Here is a 17892-nt window from a genome sequence, read left to right as displayed (position 1 = left end):
AGCTCCAAATGCAGACTTTCCAGGCTAAGAATTTAACAGTCTAGGAAACACATTGAATGGGTTTAAGGGAAAGAAGTGAGTGGGGGAGAAGGAAGAGAGTAGTATGAAGACCTGAAGAGCACTGGTCTCATCAAACGTCGTGACTCTGAAAACATGCTGGCCTCAGAGTGAGCAGAACTGCAGTCAAGGGAGTCCCTACCTGCCTCCCTGCATACCGAAGTGCAAGCTTCCCGCTCACCAAAGCCTGGACATCTTCTGGGCTAGAAAAAAAGACATACTTGGTCAATTGCTACAGATGTTATGCTTCTAAAGGTAGGTTTGGGCAAATTTCTTTTTAACAGAATTCCACTGAAGACTCTGCCCGCACAGATAATCAGCCCAACCCCTAAACCCATATGCCCATCACATTGCAAAAGCTAGGTTTTCTCCACTCTGGGCCACAGTTCAGCCTGAAGAGTAGAAAAACTCCAATATTAGAAAGCTGAACTGAACCTACCAAAAGCCGTAGACCCAACAAGCAGAACTGTAAGTTTAAGTCAAATCCCAGTGTAACAGGTTTTATTAAAACATAGCCCTTACGTAATCCAAAGATCCAAAGAGAGTTCTTAGTCAATACTTCATTTATTCCCAAAAGAATTGAATAATTCTGTAGACTTCTTTGTAAGTAGGTCTGTCATACTTTTGTTGTTCACTTTTTCAAACTTCTCCTTAACCCTTCCTTCCTCATTCTGGGTGGCTCAGTTGGCTGGTACTGGCTGATCTGTAAGCTATTTCCTGACCCTCTGTCCTGTGCTCTGCACCTATGAGGACAGAGTATTTAAAGGATGAGGAGAATTCTCCAAGAGGAGCTGGGAAGGGGATTTCTAAAATGTCTCCCTGATTCTGAAAGACTAGCAAGCCAAAGTTTTCTGGACCACCTTTGATCCTCCTGCTCTACCTCAGCCAGTCCTAGAGGCTGCAGCTACTGCTGTTTCTGTAACTGGCCAAACTCCCTGCTCAGGCCATCTCTGCCATGGCAAACAGACTTGCTGAAGGATCTGAGTTCTTGTAGTCCAGAGTTAAGGTGCACCTACGTGTTGAGCATGATTTTGCACAGCAACATGTACTTCAGAGATGTGATGGCCTTGGGGCTGTCGATGGAGTCATAACCCTCAAATGCCTCATAGAAGTATGAGTACGCAGTTTTCCAGTCCTTCTCTTCTGCTGCATGGATAATACCTGGGCATTGAAAAGAAAGGAATAAGAACATATAAAATAATAGAGCCATAAAAGATCACAGCTGGGAGGCACTTAGAAATCTACCTAACCGGGCACGGTGGCTCACAACTGAAATCCCACACTTTGGGAGGCTGAGACGGGAGGATCACGTGAGCCCAGGAGTTCGAGACGAGCCTGAGTAACACAGTAAGACCCCATCTCTTAAAAAAAAAAAAAAAAAAAAGGCCGGGCATAGTTTCAGCTCACGCCTATAATCCCAGCACTTTGGGAGGCTGAGATGGGCAGATCACCTGAGGTCAGGAGTTCAAGACCAGAATGACCAACGTGGAGAAATCCCATCTCTACTAAAAATACAAAACAGAAGACCAGGAAGCTGATCAATCCCGAGGCTGCTGAGAGACAGTGGCGCGAGTGGGACAGTCGCCAGGGATGGCTGAGCGTGAGGATGCAGCCAGTGTCCGGGCTGCTCTCCTGGACGCTGAGCAGAGTCCTGTGGCTCTTGGGCCTCTCTGAGCCGGGAGCTGCCCGGCAGCCACAGATCATGGAAGAGAAAGCGCTAGAGGTTTATGATTTGATTAGAACTATCCGGGACCCAGAAAAGCCCAATACTTTAGAAGAACTGGAAGTGGTCTCAGAAAGTTGTGTGGAAGTTCAGGAGATAAATGAAGAATATCTGGTTATTATCAGGTTCACGCCAACAGTACCTCATTGCTCTTTGGCGACTCTTATTGGGCTGTGCTTAAGAGTAAAACTTCAGCGATGTTTACCATTTAAACATAAGTTGGAAATCTACATTTCTGAAGGAACCCACTCAACAGAAGAAGACATCAATAAGCAGATAAATGACAAACAGCGAGTGGCAGCAGCAATGGAAAACCCCAACTTACAGGAAATTGTGGAACAGTGTGTCCTTGAACCTGACTGATAGCTGTTTTAAGAGCCAATGGCCTGTAATTGTTTGATATATTTGTTTAAACTCTTTGTATAATGTCAAAGACTCATGTTTAATACATAGGTGATTTGTACCTCAGAGCATTTTTTTAAAAGATTCTTTCCAAGCGAGATTTAATGATAAGGTAGTACCTAATTTGTTCAATGTATAACATTCTCAGGATTTGTAACACTTAAATGATCAGACAGAATAATATTTTCTAGTTATGTGTAAGATGAGTTGCTATTTTTCTGATGCTCATTCTGATACAACTACTTTTCGTGTCAAATATCTACTGTGCCCAAATGTACTCAATTCAAATCATTACTCTGTAAAATAAATAAGCAGATGATTCTTGTAATGAAAAAAAAAAAAATACAAAACAAATTAGCCGGGTGTGGTAGCGCGTGCCTATAATCCCAGCTACTCGGGAGGCTGAGGAAGGAGAATCACTTGAACCCAGGAGGCAGAGGCTGTGGTGAGCCGAGATTGCGCCACTGCACTCCAGCCTGGGCAGCAAGAGTGAAATTCCGTCTCAAAAAAAAAAAAAAAAGCCAGGTGCGGGAGTTCACTCCTGTAATCTCAGCACTTTTGAGGGGCTAAGACAGGAGGATAGCTTGAGCCCAGGAGTTTGAGCCTAAGTAACAGAGTTAGACCTTGTCTTTTTTTTTTTTTTTTTGCACAGAGTCTCGCTCTGTCACTGAGACTGGAGTGCAGTCGCGCAACCTCGGCTCACTGTAACCTCCGCCTCCTGGGTTCAAGCAATTCTCCTGCCTCAGTCTCCCAAGTAGCTGGGATTATAGGTACCTGCCACCACACCCAGCTAATTTTTTGTATTTTTAGTAGAGACAGGTTTCACCATATGTTTGCCAGGCTAGTCTTGAGCTCCTGACCTCAAGTGACCTCCTACCCACCTTGGCCTCCCAAAGTGCTGGGATTACAGGTGTAAGCCACCACACTCAGCAGACCTTGTCTCTTTAAATAAAAAAAAAAAAAGAAGGCCACGCGTGGTGGCTCATGCCTGTAATCCCAGCACTTTGGGAGGCAGAAGCAGGAGGATCATCTGAGGTCAGGATTTCGAGACCAGCCTGGCCAACATGGTAAAAACCTGTCTATACTAAAAATACACCACCAGCCAGGCATGGTGGTGGGTGCCTATAATCCCACCTACTCGGGAGGCTGAGGCAGGAAGATCTCTTGTACCCAGGAAGCAGAGGTTGCAGTGAGCAGAGATCATGCCATAGCACTCCAACCTGGGCGACAGAGTAAGACTCTGTCTTTAAAAAAAAAAAAAAAAAAAACCGGCCAGGCACAGTGGCTCACATCTGTAATCCTCACGTCTATAATCCCAGCACTTTGGGAGGCCAAGGCAGCCAGATCACTTGAGGGTCAGGAGTTCAAGATCAGCTTAGTCAACAAGGCAAAACCCCATCTCTACTAAAAATACAAAAATTAGCTAGGCTTCGTGGTGCACGCCTGTAATCCCAGCTACTCAGGTGGCTGAGGCAGGAGAATCACTTGAATTCGGGAGGTGGAAGTTGCAGTGAGCCAAGATCATGTCACTGCACTCCAGCCTAGGCAACAAAGCAAGACACCGTCTCAAAGAAAAAAGAAAAAAAACTCTACATCAATTCCATCAACTTACTGATGAGGTCAGGAAAGGATAAAGAACCTGCTCTGCCAGGCACAGTGGCTCACATCTGTAATCTCAACACTTTGGGAGGCCAAGGCGGGCAGATCACCTGAACCGAGGAGCTCAAGACCAGCCAGGACAACATGGTGAAACCCCATCTCTACAAAAAATTAGCCAGGCCTGGTGGCACATGCCTGTAGCCCCAGCTACTTACTCGAGAGGCCGAGGTAGGAGGATCACCTGAGCCTGGGAGGCTGAGGCTACAGTGAGCTGTGACAGCGAAAATGCACTGCAGCATGCGTGAGAAAGTGAGACCATCTCAAAAAAAAAAAAAAAAAAAAAAAAAACCTGCCCAAAGTCCCCACAGTTAGCAATGTGAGAGCTGAGATTAGATGAGAATCCAGGTCTCTGACCTCCCAGCTCAATGTCATATTGCCAATATAAGTTCCCAAAGGAGTTAGAGACCCAACTTAAAAGGGACCTGAAAAACACATACTGTACGATCTTTCTTCCATGCTTCTCACCATCATTCCAGTCCTGCTATCTTTTGGAGCTACAGGAAAAGGCCATGTTTATCCTCCATGACATCACATGCCCATGTCAGGGAGTTGACCTAAACATCTCTAGACTGCCTGAATGACCTGTTTTAATAATATTAACTACTTTAAGATAGCTTTTCTAAGCCTGATAGTTTTATATTTATGCAACTGTCATGGGGCGGGGGAGACGGAATCCAACGTCTTATATTTTCATTTCAAATATTTATCATTTATGGATGTGCTTTTGCCTAAATGCACTCAGTGTACAGCTCTCACATTAATGCCAAATCCATGAACTCAATTATACATGGCTAAGCAGTATTTCAGATTGATACACCATATACCATATATATGACTGATATACCATAGCTGACCTAACCAATCCTCTACTGCTTAAGAAGTTGAGTTGCTCCCAATGAGCTTAACTTTGATTGAACCTGCTACTACTGCCAACCTATGCTATCACTTGGGATAACATAAAAATTAGTTCTTTCCAAGCTTGGGAGGCATCTAAACCCTAAAATTCTCTATTTGTGTATATTAGCTCTAACTCTGCCCCAGCCCTTTAAGAAGTTACAGAACTGAGCCCCATCCATTTGTTTACCACAACTGCTTCCCAGCATCTTTCACATCAAGATACATGTAGAAAGTATTTGGCACACTAGAGTCAAAGGACGACGCTGCTGACACATGATCCCAAGAACTCAATACCAGCAGGAGCCTTCTGACTTCACCATTTATTGAGTGATGCGTCCTTTCGGCCTATCCAAAAAACCTCCCACTTTGGGTTTCTGGGAATCAGATCCTTTTTCTACTACTGTTAAGTATAGAGGCCTCAAGGAATATCTGTTCTTCTCTGTAGCCAAGGGAAGTCCCTTCAACAACCCAACAAACTATTAATGCTGCTAAATTAAATGAGACACATCTCCATTTCTCCACATCTCCCAGTATAGAGGGAGAACAGGCCAGACACAAAAATAAGTATGATTAAAAAACAAATAAATAAAATAATCCCCAAGAACCAGTATACTGCTTTGCTAAACACATTAGTTAATAGGGGCCATATCAGCACTCTGAGTGTCATGGATGGCACATGAAGTTTATTGTTAAAAACAGAAACAGGCCAGGCACAGTGGCTCACGCCTATAATCCTAGCAATTTGGGAGGCAGAGGCGGGCGGGTGGCCTGGCCAACGTGGTGAAACCCCATCTCTACTAAAATACAAAAATTAGCTGGGCATGATGGCAGGTGCCTGTAATCCCAGCTACTCGGGAGGCTGAGACAGGAGAATCACTTGAACCCAGGAGACTGTGGTTGCAGTGAGCCGAGACTGCGCCACTGCACTCCAGCCTGGGCAGCTGAACAAAACAAGACCCCATCTCAAAAAAACAACAACAACAAAAAAACAGAAACAAAGGCCAGGCATGCTGGCTCATGCCTATAATCCCAGCACTTTGAGAGGCCAAGGTGGAAAAATTGCTTGAGCCCAGGAGTTCAAGATCAGTTTGGGCAACATGGCAAAACCCCATCTCTACAAAAAGTTAGCTTGGCATGGTGTCACGCTCCTGTAGTCCCAGCTACTCAGGAGACTGAGGTGGGAGGATCACTTGAGCCTGGGAAGTTGAGGCTGTGGTGAGCTGTGATTGCACCACTGTGCTCCAACCTGGGCAACAGAGTGAGACCCTGTCTCCAAAAAAAAAAAAAAAAAAAAAGGTAAAAACAAAATAAAAAACTAGACTGTCACTCATTCAACACAAACATTAATGAGGGTCTATCATGTGCCAATTATTACCATTTTACAGATGAGCTAAACATAAATTAAGTAACTTGCCCAAAGTCACATACTAGAAAGCAGCAGAACAAAATGTCAACCTAAGAAAGCCTGATCCTGGATCACTACATCCCTGACAGATGAGGCAAGTAGGCATTATCTTTTACAGATGAGAGGTAACACAAGCACTTAATTAAACTAGACTTCTGCCTCCAATTTCAACATTCCTTCAATAATGATGCCTCCAGTAAAAAAAAAAAAAAAAAACTGCTGAATACAAAAGAAAGTATTCCACCTGCCAATCCATGGCTTCCTAGCCCCACATTCACACACTCTATCGGAAAACCACATACCACACTCAGCTGAAATCGGGTTATCATTCTTCAGCCCTGATTTGAAGCCCTTTGGAAAAGTCAACCAACTTCAACCAACTTTACAAAGATCTCCAAGAGTCAACAGACTTGGGGTAGGCCAATCCCAAAGGAAAATGCTACTATTCTGAGTAAGTGGCTAAGAGGAAAGTTAAGGGAGTCTTCTAAGTGCGACCTCTCTAAGTTTGGTTCTAATAGTCAGATTGCCTGGTCTAGTACAGATAGGTATGTTCTTAATACATTTTAGGCAGTTAACAGGAGGGGAGCTGCCAGTTAGAAAGGTAGCTTTCAAATTGGTGCTTTGAAGAAGCTAGAGCCAAATCAGCCAATTTTATTCTCCAGCCCCAATCCCCGATTCCTTCCACCTATAAATAAGACGAGTTTTTTGTTTTTTTTTTTTTTGAGACGGAGTCTCGCTCTGTCGCCCAGGCTGGCGTGCAGTGGCACGATCTCGGCTCACTGCAAGCTGCACCTCCCGGGTTCACACCATTCTCCTGCCTCAGCCTCCCAAGTAGCTGGGACTACAGACACCTGCCACCACGCCCAGCTAATTTTTTGTATTTTTAGTAGAGACGGGGTTTCACCGTGTCAGCCAGGATGGTCTCGATCTCCTGACCTCGTGATCCACCCGCCTCAGCCTCCCAAAGCGCTAGGATTACAGGCGTGAGCCACCACACCTGGCCAAAATAAGATGAGCTTTAAGAAAACACATCCCAGGAATAGCTACGTCTGTTACCCGACTGCATGTCCAAGGTGGCCTGCAATTTAGGTGGGCAGTAGATGGCATTTGCTGTGGTTCGAGCAGAGGTTAAGGCAGCTCGGGCTTTCGGCAGGTTGCTCAGGGCATGGTATGTTTTGCTTTCTAAAAGTTGTACTTCCACCAAAAGAGCTTTGTCGTCCATCTTTTTCAACTCCCGCAGCAGCTGAGAACCTGAAAAAAGAAAAGATACATTCTCCTTTATTAGCCATCAGCTTAATAGCTAAATACTGTAACAGCCCACTCTCCCACCCTCATAACACTCAGGATTTAAAAAAAAAAAAAAAAAAAAGCCTAAACTCAAAAAAGGTTACCTCTAGACCCCATGCAATAATTAAATTTTCCACTAATGTGCTATCTTCCAAGAGAAAAACACAACTCTTTGAAGTTTTCTGCTTCCTGAGGACAATATTAGAGCCAAGAGTCCTATAAGCTTACTCCTAAGATTTAAATACAGTGGGAATCTCTACCTATAAAATGCTAAATCTAGTTATCCAGTTCAGAAAGACACAATCTTGCTCTCTTCTTGTCCAGCAATCACAAGGCTATATAAGAAACACTGAGGCCGGGCGCGGTGGCTCAAGCCTGTAATCCCAGCACTTTGGGAGGCCGAGACGGGCAGATCACGAGGTCAGGAGATCGAGACCATCCTGGCTAACACGGTGAAACCCCGTCTCTACTAAAAATTACAAAAAAAAATTAGCCAGGCAAGGTGGCGGGCGCCTGTAGTCCCAGCTACTCGGGAGGCTGAGGCAGGAGAATGGCGTAAACCCGGGAGGCGGAGCTTGCAGTGAGCTGAGATCCGGCCACTGCACTCCAGCCTGGGCGACAGAGTGAGACTCCGTCTCAAAAAAAAAAAAAAAAAAAAAGAAAAGAAAAGAAACACTGAGCACCAGGGTTGATGAAGGAAGTAAAGAGTTCTGGATATACCAATGTTCTCCAAATACACCTTCTTCCCTGACTCCCCCATCTCAAACTAGAATATCAAATTCAAACAGACTTACACCATATACATAAATTGACTCAAAATGGATCAAAGACCTAAATTTAAGAGTGAAACCTATAAAACTTCTAGAAGAAAACAGAAATAAATCCCTGTGGCTTTGGATTTGGCAATGGTTTCTTAGATATAACACCAAAGCATAAGCAACAAAAACAAAACACAGGTAACATAACTTCATCAAAATTAAAATGTACTTAAAGGAACACCATCAAAGGAAAAAAACAACCCACAGAACAAAGGAAAAAAAAAATTGCAAATCATGTATCTGGTAAGGGACCTGTATACAGAATAAAAAATAAACCTAAATGCCCATCAACGGCAGACTGAATAAAGAAAATGCAGTACATATATAACACAGAATACTATGCAGTCATAAAAAAGAATGAGATCATGTCCTCTGCAGGAACATGAATGGAGCTGGAGGCTATTATCCTTAGCAAACTAAAGCAGGAAGAGAAAACCAAATACTACATGTTCTCATAAGTGGGAGCTAAATGATGAGAATACATGAACACACAGAGGGGAACGCCACACACTATGGCCTATCATAGGGTGGGAGGAGGGAGAGGATCAAGAAAAATAACGAATGGGTACTAGGCTTAACACCTGGGTGACAAAATAATCTGAACAACAAATTGCATGACATGAGTTTACCTATGTAACAAACCTGCGCATGTACCCCCGACATTAAAATAAACTTTAAAAAAAAAAAGAACTTCAGAATAAAAAATAAAAACAGGAGCTGGGTGTGGTGGCACACGCCTATAGTCCTAGCTACTCAGGAGACTGAGGCAGGAGGATTGTTGGAGCCCAGGATTTCCAGGCTGCAGTGAGCTATGATTGCACCACTGTACTCCATCCAGGCTGGGTAACAGAGTGAGACCCTGTTTCTAAAAAATAAAAACACAAATAACCCAATTAAAAAATAAGCAAAGGATCTGAATATTTATCCAAAGACATACATATACAGGAGGCCAGGCGCAGTGGCTCAAGCCTGTAATCCCAGCACTTTGTGAGGCCAAGGCGGGCGCATCACCTGAGGTTGGGAGTTCGACACCAGCCTGGCTAACATGATGAAACCCCCATCTCTACTAAAAATACAAAAATTAGCTGGACATGGTGTTGCACGCCTATAATCTCAGCTACTTGGGAGACTGAGGCAGGAGAATCGCTTGAACCCAGGAAGTGGAGGATGCAGTGAGCCAAGATCATGACACCGCACTCCAGCCTGGGAGACAGAGCAAGATTGTCTCAAGAAAAGAAGAAAAAAAGGCCAGGCATGGTGGCTCACGCCGGTAATCCTAGCACTTTGGAAGGCCAAGGCGGGCAGATCACAAGGTCAAGAGTTCAAGACCAGGCTGGTAAACATGGTGAAAACCCATTTCTACTAAGAATACAAAAATTAGCTGGGCATGGTGGTATGTGCCCATAATCCCAGCTACTTGGGAGGCTGAGGCAAGAGAATCACTTGTACCCGGGAGGTGGAAGTTGCAGTGAGCCAAGATCACGCCACTGCACTCCAGCCTGGGTGACAGATAAAGACTGTCTTGAAAAAGAAAAAAAAAAACAAGACATACAAAGGAGCAATAAGCACATGAAAATATGCTCAGTATCATCAGTCATTAGGGAAATGCACAACAAAAACATAATGAAATACTATTTAGGATGGCTAAAATTAAAAAATAACAAGTGTTAGGGCCAGGTGCGGTGGCTCAAGCCTGTAATCCCAGCACTTTGGGAGGCCGAGACGGCCAGATCACGAGGTCAGGAGATCAAGACCATCCTGGCTAACACAGTGAAACTAAAAATTAGTTTCTACTAAAAATTACAAAAAAAAACTAGCCAAGCGAGGTGGCAGGCGCCTGTAGTCCCAGCTACTTGGGAGGCTGAGGCAAGAGAATGGCGTAAACCCGGGAGGCGGAGCTTGCAGTGAGCTGAGATCTGGCCACTGCACTCCAGCCTGGGTGACAGAGTGAGACTCCGTCTCAAAAAAAAAAAAAAAAAAAAAGGCCGGGCGCAGTGGCTCAAGCCTGTAATCCCAGCACTTTGGGAGGCCAAGGCGGGCGGATCACGAAGTCAGGAGATCGAGACCATCCTGGCTAATCCAGTGAAACCCCGTCTCTACTAAAAAATACAAAAAAAAAAAACTAGCCGGGCGAGGTGGCGGGCGCCTGTAGTCCCAGCTGCTCGGGAGGCTGAGGCAGGAGAATGGCGTGAACCCGGGAGGCAGAGCTTGCAGTGAGCTGAGATCTGGCCACTGCACTCCAGCCTGGGCGACAGAGCGAGACTCCGTCTCAAAAAAAAAAAAAAAAAAAAAAAGTGTTGGGGAGGATATGGAAAACTGGAACCCTTATACAATGTTAAAGAGAATATAAAATGGTGCAGCCACTTTGGAAAACAGCTTAGCAGCTCCTTAAACAGCTCATCAGTTACCATATGACACAGTAATTCCACTTCTAGGTATATACCCAGAAGAAGAACATGTCCACATAAAACCTGTTCATAGCAGTATTCTTAAGAGCTAAAATGTGGAAACAACACAAGTGTCCATCAACTGATGAATGGATAAATACATGTGATATATCCTTACAATGGACTATTATTCAGCAATAAAAAGGAATGAAGTACTGACACATGCTACAACATAAACCCTGAAAACATAATGCTGCGTGAAAGAAGCCAATCACAGAGAAACAAATATTGTATCATTTCATTTATAAGAAATACCCGGAACAGACAAATCTACAAATATACCAATAGCTTAGTCATTGCCCAGGGCTGCTAATGGATAGTAAGTTTCTTTCTAGGGTGATAAAAATGTTCTGAGGCCATGCACAGTGGCTCACACCTGTAATCTCAGCACTTTGGGAGGCCAAGGCAGGCAGATCATTTGAGGTCAGGAGTTCGAGACCAGCCTGACCAACATGGTGAAACCCCATTTCTACTAAAAAATACAAAAATTAGCCAGGCATGGTGGCAGGTGCCTGTAATTTCAGCTACTTGGGAGGCTGAGGCAGAAGAATCGCTTGAACACATGAGGCAGAGGTTGCAGTGAGCCAACATCGCACCACTGCACTCCAACCTGGGCAACAGAGCGAGACTCTGTCTCCAAAGAAAGAAAAAAATTTCAGAACTTTTTTTTTTTTCTTTGAGAGGGAGTCTCGCTCTGTCGTCCAGGCTGGAGTGCAGTGGCATAATCTTGGCTCACTGCAACCTCTGCCTCCCAGGTTGAAATGATTCTTCTGCCTCAGCTCACAAGTAGCTGGGATTACAGGTGTGCACCACCACGTCCTGCTAATTTTTTGTATTTTTAGTAGAAATGGGGTTTCACCATGTTGCCCAGGCTGGTCTCAAACTCCTGAGCTCAGGCAATCTGCCTGTCTTGACCTCCCCAAGTGCTGGGAATACAGGCATGAGTCACCACGCCCAGTGGAAAACATTCTGAAATTAAGTAGTGGTGATGGTTGTACAACTTAGTGAATATACTAAAAACCACTGAATTACACACTTTAAAAGTGAATTTTATGGTAAGTGAACCATATCTTATTAAAGTTATTTTTTAAATGCTACTATTTGAACCATATGAAATTGCCACTTTTGCAGTCCAAAAATTGAATGTTGGAAACTCTTCAACCTAATAGATCATAAGAGCCATCCATGTTCTTTTGTTCGGAAAAAATAGTCCAGATCTACCCACTCATAAAAAGCAAGCAGTGGCCAGACACGGGGGCTCATGCCTGTAATCCTAGCACTTTGGGAGGCCAAGGTGGGCAGATCACTTGAGATCAGGAGTTTGAGACCAGCATGGCCAACATAGCAAAACCCCATCTCTACTAAAAATACAAAAACTAGCCAGGTACGGTGGCACATGCCTGTAGTCCCAGCTACTCAGGAGGTTAAGGCAGGAGAATAGCTTGAACCTGAGAGGCAGGAGTTGCAGCGAGCTGAGATCGCGCTGCTACACTCCAGCCTACGCAACAGAGTGAGACTCTGTCTCAAAAAAGAATAAATAAATAAATAGATAGATAGATAGATAGATAAAAATAAAATTTAAAAAAAGCAGGGAAGATTTCAAGGTGCTTAAAGGCCACACAGGAGAAAGGCTTCAGCTGGCCACTCCAGCTTCCAAATATATTTATACCCAATTAATTTCTTGATTTTTAAAACAGATTTTAAGGATATAAGCAGATACAGTAAACAGGACAGCAAGCCAAACATTTCCAATTTAAAAACCTAAATCTGAAATTTAACAGAGTACTATATGCAAAATATAGACATACTTTTTTTAAATTTCAGTTATTAAAATGGAATTGATTTTACTGCTCTAAATTCAAGTAAACTTAAAACTACCCATTCGTCCTCTAAATTTGACAGATTAACTCTAGCCAGTTTTTTAAACTTTCAAATGACATTTTCCCATGACAAATGCAGCACTGTAAGCTACCTTAAAACCTTCTTAGAAGTGGGTAGAATATAAATTATTAACAGGTAATTAATAAGAGTAGCCAGGTGGTTTAGAATACACTCATTTAGCTAGCTGAGATGACTTATTACCAGCTTACTTACCCAAATGCAATGCTTCCTGGTACCTCTTGGTATCAAAGTACAAAGACACCAGTCTTGCCTAGGAAAGAGAAAAGGCATTGATTGAAGGGGGGAAAAAAAGCCACAGAAAGAAATCAAAGATTGACATCACAGAACTGTTACTGTTAAATACGCAATTTCTGATGATAGCATCAAATTCAGCATAAGAGATGATCTAGCCAACGTATTGTCCCTATTATAGCCAGCAAATGACTGTTAACTTTACCATGTTGTTGCTTATTACTCCGAGCCAAGAAGCAAATCTGTCTCAAAACTTCAATTAGGGCAATTCTCATAAATGGGGCTACCATCAATAATCTTTCGGTATTTAGGTAATTACGAAGTTGCTGAAGATACTTTTGATAAGGATGGTATTGCTTACATTCACCATCTGTCTCATGCTTAGAGACCTGAAATCAGTACCAATGTAAAACCTACCTCCAAAGCTTGGCGTAAGAAAGTTCTTTTCTCTGATTTGGCCCATTCGATGCACTCTAAACACAGCTCAACCTGCAATAAGAAGAGACAGTACATGCAACATTATGTCCTCAAATTCTTCCCACAAACCATGCTTTGGAGAACAGCTTAAATTCCCTCCTTACGTATTATCCATATTGCTCTATTTAGTGTCTGATCCACAGTATCTCAATGTATAACAGTTATATCATAATGGAGCATCAACTTGGCTTTTTATACATAAAATATCTTTGTGTTTAGATTATGTTTTTTAGGAAAAGAGCTCTATCTTCAAGACTCCTCTTCTGGCCGGGCGCGGTGGCTCAAGCCTGTAATCCCAGCACTTTGGGAGGCCGAGCCGGGTGGATCACAAGGTCAGGAGATCGAGACTATCCTGGCTAACATGGTGAAACCCCGTCTCTACTAAAAATACAAAAAAAAACTAGCCGGGCGCGGTAGCGGGCGCCTGTAGTCCCAGCTACTTGGGAGGCTGAGGCGGGAGAATGGCGTGAACCCGGGGGGCGGAGCTTGCAGTGAGCCGAGATCGCGCCAGTGCACTCCAGCCTGGGAGCACAGCGAGACTCCGTCTCAAAAAAAAAAAAAAAAAAAAAGACTCCTCTTCTACCTACCCAGGAGAGACCAAGAACTTCCAAACAACATGTATAGCTCTGGAATGTAGATTTCTATGATAGATTAGGAATTTTTAAAGCACAGATTTCTCACTGGCTAGAAATAGTAATGGTAATGTATAATACACAGGTAATAAAGGGGAGAAATTCTCATCCTAAGCACTAATGCCTCATTCCTAGCAGTTGCTTTTAAGACTCGAAAGGTCCAGCTGGCTTTTTCCCTTTCAGATTCTAAGCAATGCAACTAATCAATTCATCATCACTCTTAAAGCAAACAGGTACAGTAACTTAGCTTGTATTAAAGGGAATAAAAGCTGGTCCAAAGGTAGTGACGATTACAGGCATGCACCACCATGCCTGGCTAATTTTTTCTATTTTTAGTAGAGTTGGGGTTTCTTCATTTTAGTCAGGTTGGTCTCGAACCCCCGACCTCAGGTGATTCACCTGTCTTGGCCTCCCAAATTGCTGGGATTATAGACATGAGCCACTGCACCTGGCCAGCATTTCTTAAGAGAACTTTGGATTTATATAAAAACCTGTTGTATTAGCAGTTAGTTCTCGATTGTTCACTGTCAGTTACAGATTGAGCTCCTGATCTACTCTTTCCCTGCTTCTCACTACTGCACTTTGACTAGTCTTAAAGAAAATACTTTAATAAAAAAAAATAAAAGAAATTAGAATTAGCCTAACACGTAAAAGCGCTTTTAAGCTTTAAAGGCACTCTGAACCCCGACTCCTATCTGCCACCTAAGTAGTGAGGTAAGGTGCAAAGTAACTGACTTAAAGCAGCACTCAATGCTAGACAGTCTAGCACGCCATCATGTATCCCTGACATGCTAGCTTTGACAGAGTAAATATTAAGTACTGCAGATCTTCTATCACTTTGGTTACTGCAAGTTTTATATTAAGGTTGCTATTAGAGCATAAGACCAAAAGAAATGAAATGAGAAACTCAGCTCTCCAGAGAACTGCTAATACAACAGGTTTTTATATAAATCCAAAGTTCTCTTAAGAAATGCTGGCCAGGCGTGGTGGCTCATGCCTGTAATCCCAGCAATTTGGGAGGCCAAGGCAGGTGGATCACCTGAGGTCGGGAGTTTGAGACCAGCCTGACCAAAATGAAGAAACCCTATCTCTACCAAAAATAGAAAAAATTAGCCAGGCATGGTGGTGCATGCTTGTAATCCCAGCTACTTGGGAGGCTGAGGTAGGAGAATCCATTGAACCTGGGAGGTGGAGGGTGTAGTGAGCCAAGATCGCACCACTGCACTCCAGCCTGGGCAACAAAAGTGAAACTCCGTCTCAAAAAAAAAAAAAAGAAAAGAAAAGAAATGCTGTAAGAAGGAAAAACTACAGGGACATAATCCAAATTGACAGGATCTTCTACTTTTACATCCTAAATTCTAGCTCTGTAAATAAATTAACAGATAACATTACATGGTACTCAGAGGATGCACCAGGAAGAGAACCAACAAAACCTTTACAACTCCTCACTGGTGCCCCCTGGTGGCTACCTAATCTCCAACTCTAAACTCAACTGAACTCATAAAAATTCTCTAAAAATAAGACAAAACCAAAAACTAAAATAAAAGCAAGCTATATCACAATTGCAGAGTTTTGAGTTATACTCTGAAAAGCTAAATTCCAAGTAAGATTTTTGATATAAATGGAACTGAAAATATTTCTCTGAATAGTCTTAGCAAAAGGAAATATTAAGTGTTTAGTTCTACATGACTTGGAAGGGTAAGAAATGCTCCCCCCACCCGCCGCAAGTTTTACCCAGCGAGATTTTTCAAAGGACACAAAAATGAATACATGGGACTTAGAAATATTCCTCTCTAAGTTATATTTCAATAAATCATTTACCACACCCACCTACCAAAAAAAAGAATGCCTGGGCTATTGATTCATTAGTCTAGAAGAGAGCTTGGTCACTTAAAGTATATCGCTAATTAAGAAACAATGAATTATACTCTCGGCTCACTGCAAGTTCTGCCTCCCGGGTTCACACCATTCTTTTGCCTCAGCCTCCCTAGTAGCTGGGACTACAGGCGCCGCCACCATGCCCGGCTAATTTTTTGTATTTTTAGTAGAGATGAGGTTTCACCGTGTTAGCCAGGATGGTCTCGATCTCCTGACCTCGCAATCAGCCCGCCTCAGCCTCCCAAAGTGCTAGGATTACAGGCGTGAGCCACCATGCCCTGTCATATCTGTCTTTTTTTTTTTTTTTTTTTTGAGACAGTGTCTCGCTCTGTCACCCAAGCTGGAGTGCAGTGGCACAATCTCAGCTCACTGCAAGCTCCACCTCGCAGGTTCACGCCATTCTCCCGCCTTGGCCTCCTGAGTAGCTGGGACTACAGGCGCCCAACACCATGCCCGGCTAATTTTTTATATTTTTAGTAGAGACGAGGTTTCACCGGGTTAGCCAGGATGGTCTCGATCTCCTGACCTCGCAATCGTTCCACCTCAGCCTCCCAAAGTGCTGGGACCACAGGCGTGAGCCACCGTGCCCGGCCAGATACATCTGTCTTACTGTTAGTCCTCAAATAGAAAAAAGCAAGGGAAATCCCCTCCCTCATACTCTCAGTACCAAACTCCTTAACACAAAACTCTAGCTGTCTTAACAGTTTTCTAAAATGTCTTCTTTTACCAGGCACGGTGACTCACATCTATAATCCAGGCACTTTGGGAGGCTAAGGCAAGCAGATCGCTTAAGACCAGAAGTTTGAAACCAGCCTGGGCAACACAGCAAGACCCTATCTCTACAAAAATTGTTTTAATTAGCCAGGTGTAGTGGTGCACATCTGTAGTCTCAGCAACTTGGGAGGCTGAGGCAGGAGGATTCTTTGAGCCCAGGTGTTCAAGGTTACAGTGAACTACAATCGCACCCCCGCACCCCAACATGGACCACAGACCAAGACCCCCATTTCAAATAAATAAAATAAATAAAACTTCCCATTTTGCCTTGGGTCTCAATACTACCATGATAGCCATCCGCCTATGACTTGCTTGTCTATTCTTTCCCAACACCCAATCAAAAAATTTTAAAAAAGAACTAAGAATAAAGCCAGGTGTGGTGGCTCACACCTGTAATCCCAGCACTTTGGGAGGCCAAGACAGGCAAATCACCTGAGGTCAGGAGTTCAAGATCACTCTGGCCAACATGGCAAAAGCCCATCTCTACTAAAAATATAAAAATTAGCTGGGTATGGTGGCGTGCACCTGTAATCCCAGCTACTCAGGAGGCTAAGGCAGGAGAATCACTTGAACCAGGGAGGTAGAAGTTGTAGTGAGCCAAGATCACACCACTGCACTCCAGCCTGGGACACAGAGAGAGACTTTATCTTGAAAAGAAAAAAGAACTAAGAATAAAAATTATATCCTGGCCGGGCGTGGTGGCTCAAGCTTGTAATCCCAGCACTTTGGGAGGCCGAGGCGGGTGGATCACAAGGTCAGGAGATCGAGACTATCCTGGCTAACATGGTGAAACCCCGTCTCTACTAAAAATACAAAAAAAAAAAAAAAAAAACTAGCTGGGCGCGGTAGCGGGCGCCTGTAGTCCCAGCTACTTGGGAGGCTGAGGCGGGAGAATGGCGTGAACCCGGGGGGCGGAGCTTGCAGTGAGCCGAGATCGCGCCACTGCACTCCAGCCTGGGAGACACAGTGAGACTCCGTCTCAAAAAAAAAAAAAAAAAAAAAAATTATATCCTATTTCCCCAAGTCAGAGACCTTGAGTTACCTAAACGAATGTAGTAACAACACCCAATGCTTACATCTCAATTCAATAAACTCAGACCTTAATTCAACAAAGTATTTCCTGGCTGGGCATGGTGTCTCACATCTGTAATCCCAGCACTTTGGGAAGCCGAGTCCAGAGGATCACTTGAGCCCAGGAGTTTGAGACCAGCCTAAGCATCATAGCAAAATCCCATCTCTGCTAAAAATACAAAAAAAAAAAATTAGCCAGACGTCGTGGTGTGTACCTGTAGTCCCAGCTATT

General features: G+C 43.6%; 2 protein-coding genes across 2 annotated transcripts in view; one reads left to right on the top strand and one right to left on the bottom strand.

The window, feature by feature from the left end:
* The window catches only part of PSMD11 (proteasome 26S subunit, non-ATPase 11), a 41596-nt gene that overhangs the window by 8929 nt on the left and 14775 nt on the right, over window positions 1–17892 (bottom strand). Inside the window, exons 4-8 of the mRNA XM_025361458.1 lie at window positions 13246–13317; window positions 12790–12847; window positions 7200–7394; window positions 1074–1218; window positions 200–260 (exon numbers count right to left, since the gene is read on the bottom strand). Of these exons, the coding sequence (XP_025217243.1) occupies window positions 200–260; window positions 1074–1218; window positions 7200–7394; window positions 12790–12847; window positions 13246–13317 (531 nt within the window). The remainder of the gene's footprint in view (window positions 1–199; window positions 261–1073; window positions 1219–7199; window positions 7395–12789; window positions 12848–13245; window positions 13318–17892) is intronic.
* LOC112609084 (MIP18 family protein FAM96A-like) lies at window positions 1585–2506 on the top strand. The gene is made up of 2 exons (XM_025361459.1): window positions 1585–1947; window positions 1998–2506. Exons 1-2 carry the CDS (start codon window positions 1664–1666, stop codon window positions 2017–2019), a joined length of 306 nt encoding a protein of 101 aa, XP_025217244.1. The 5' UTR covers window positions 1585–1663; the 3' UTR covers window positions 2020–2506.

This window comes from Theropithecus gelada, chromosome 16 (assembly GCF_003255815.1).
Source record: "Theropithecus gelada isolate Dixy chromosome 16, Tgel_1.0, whole genome shotgun sequence".
Lineage (NCBI taxonomy): Eukaryota > Metazoa > Chordata > Mammalia > Primates > Cercopithecidae > Theropithecus > Theropithecus gelada.
This window is presented reverse-complemented; position numbering and strand designations above follow the sequence as displayed.

Excerpts from the sequence above, each read along its gene's own strand:
- LOC112609084 (XM_025361459.1), top strand. The coding sequence starts at position 1,664 with ATGCAGCCAGTGTCCGGGCTGCTCTCCTGGACGCTGAGCAGAGTCCTG. Across the intron at positions 1,948-1,997 it reads TGCTCTTTGGCGACTCTTAT|AGTTGGAAATCTACATTTCT; the intron begins TGGGCTGTGCTT and ends CATTTAAACATA.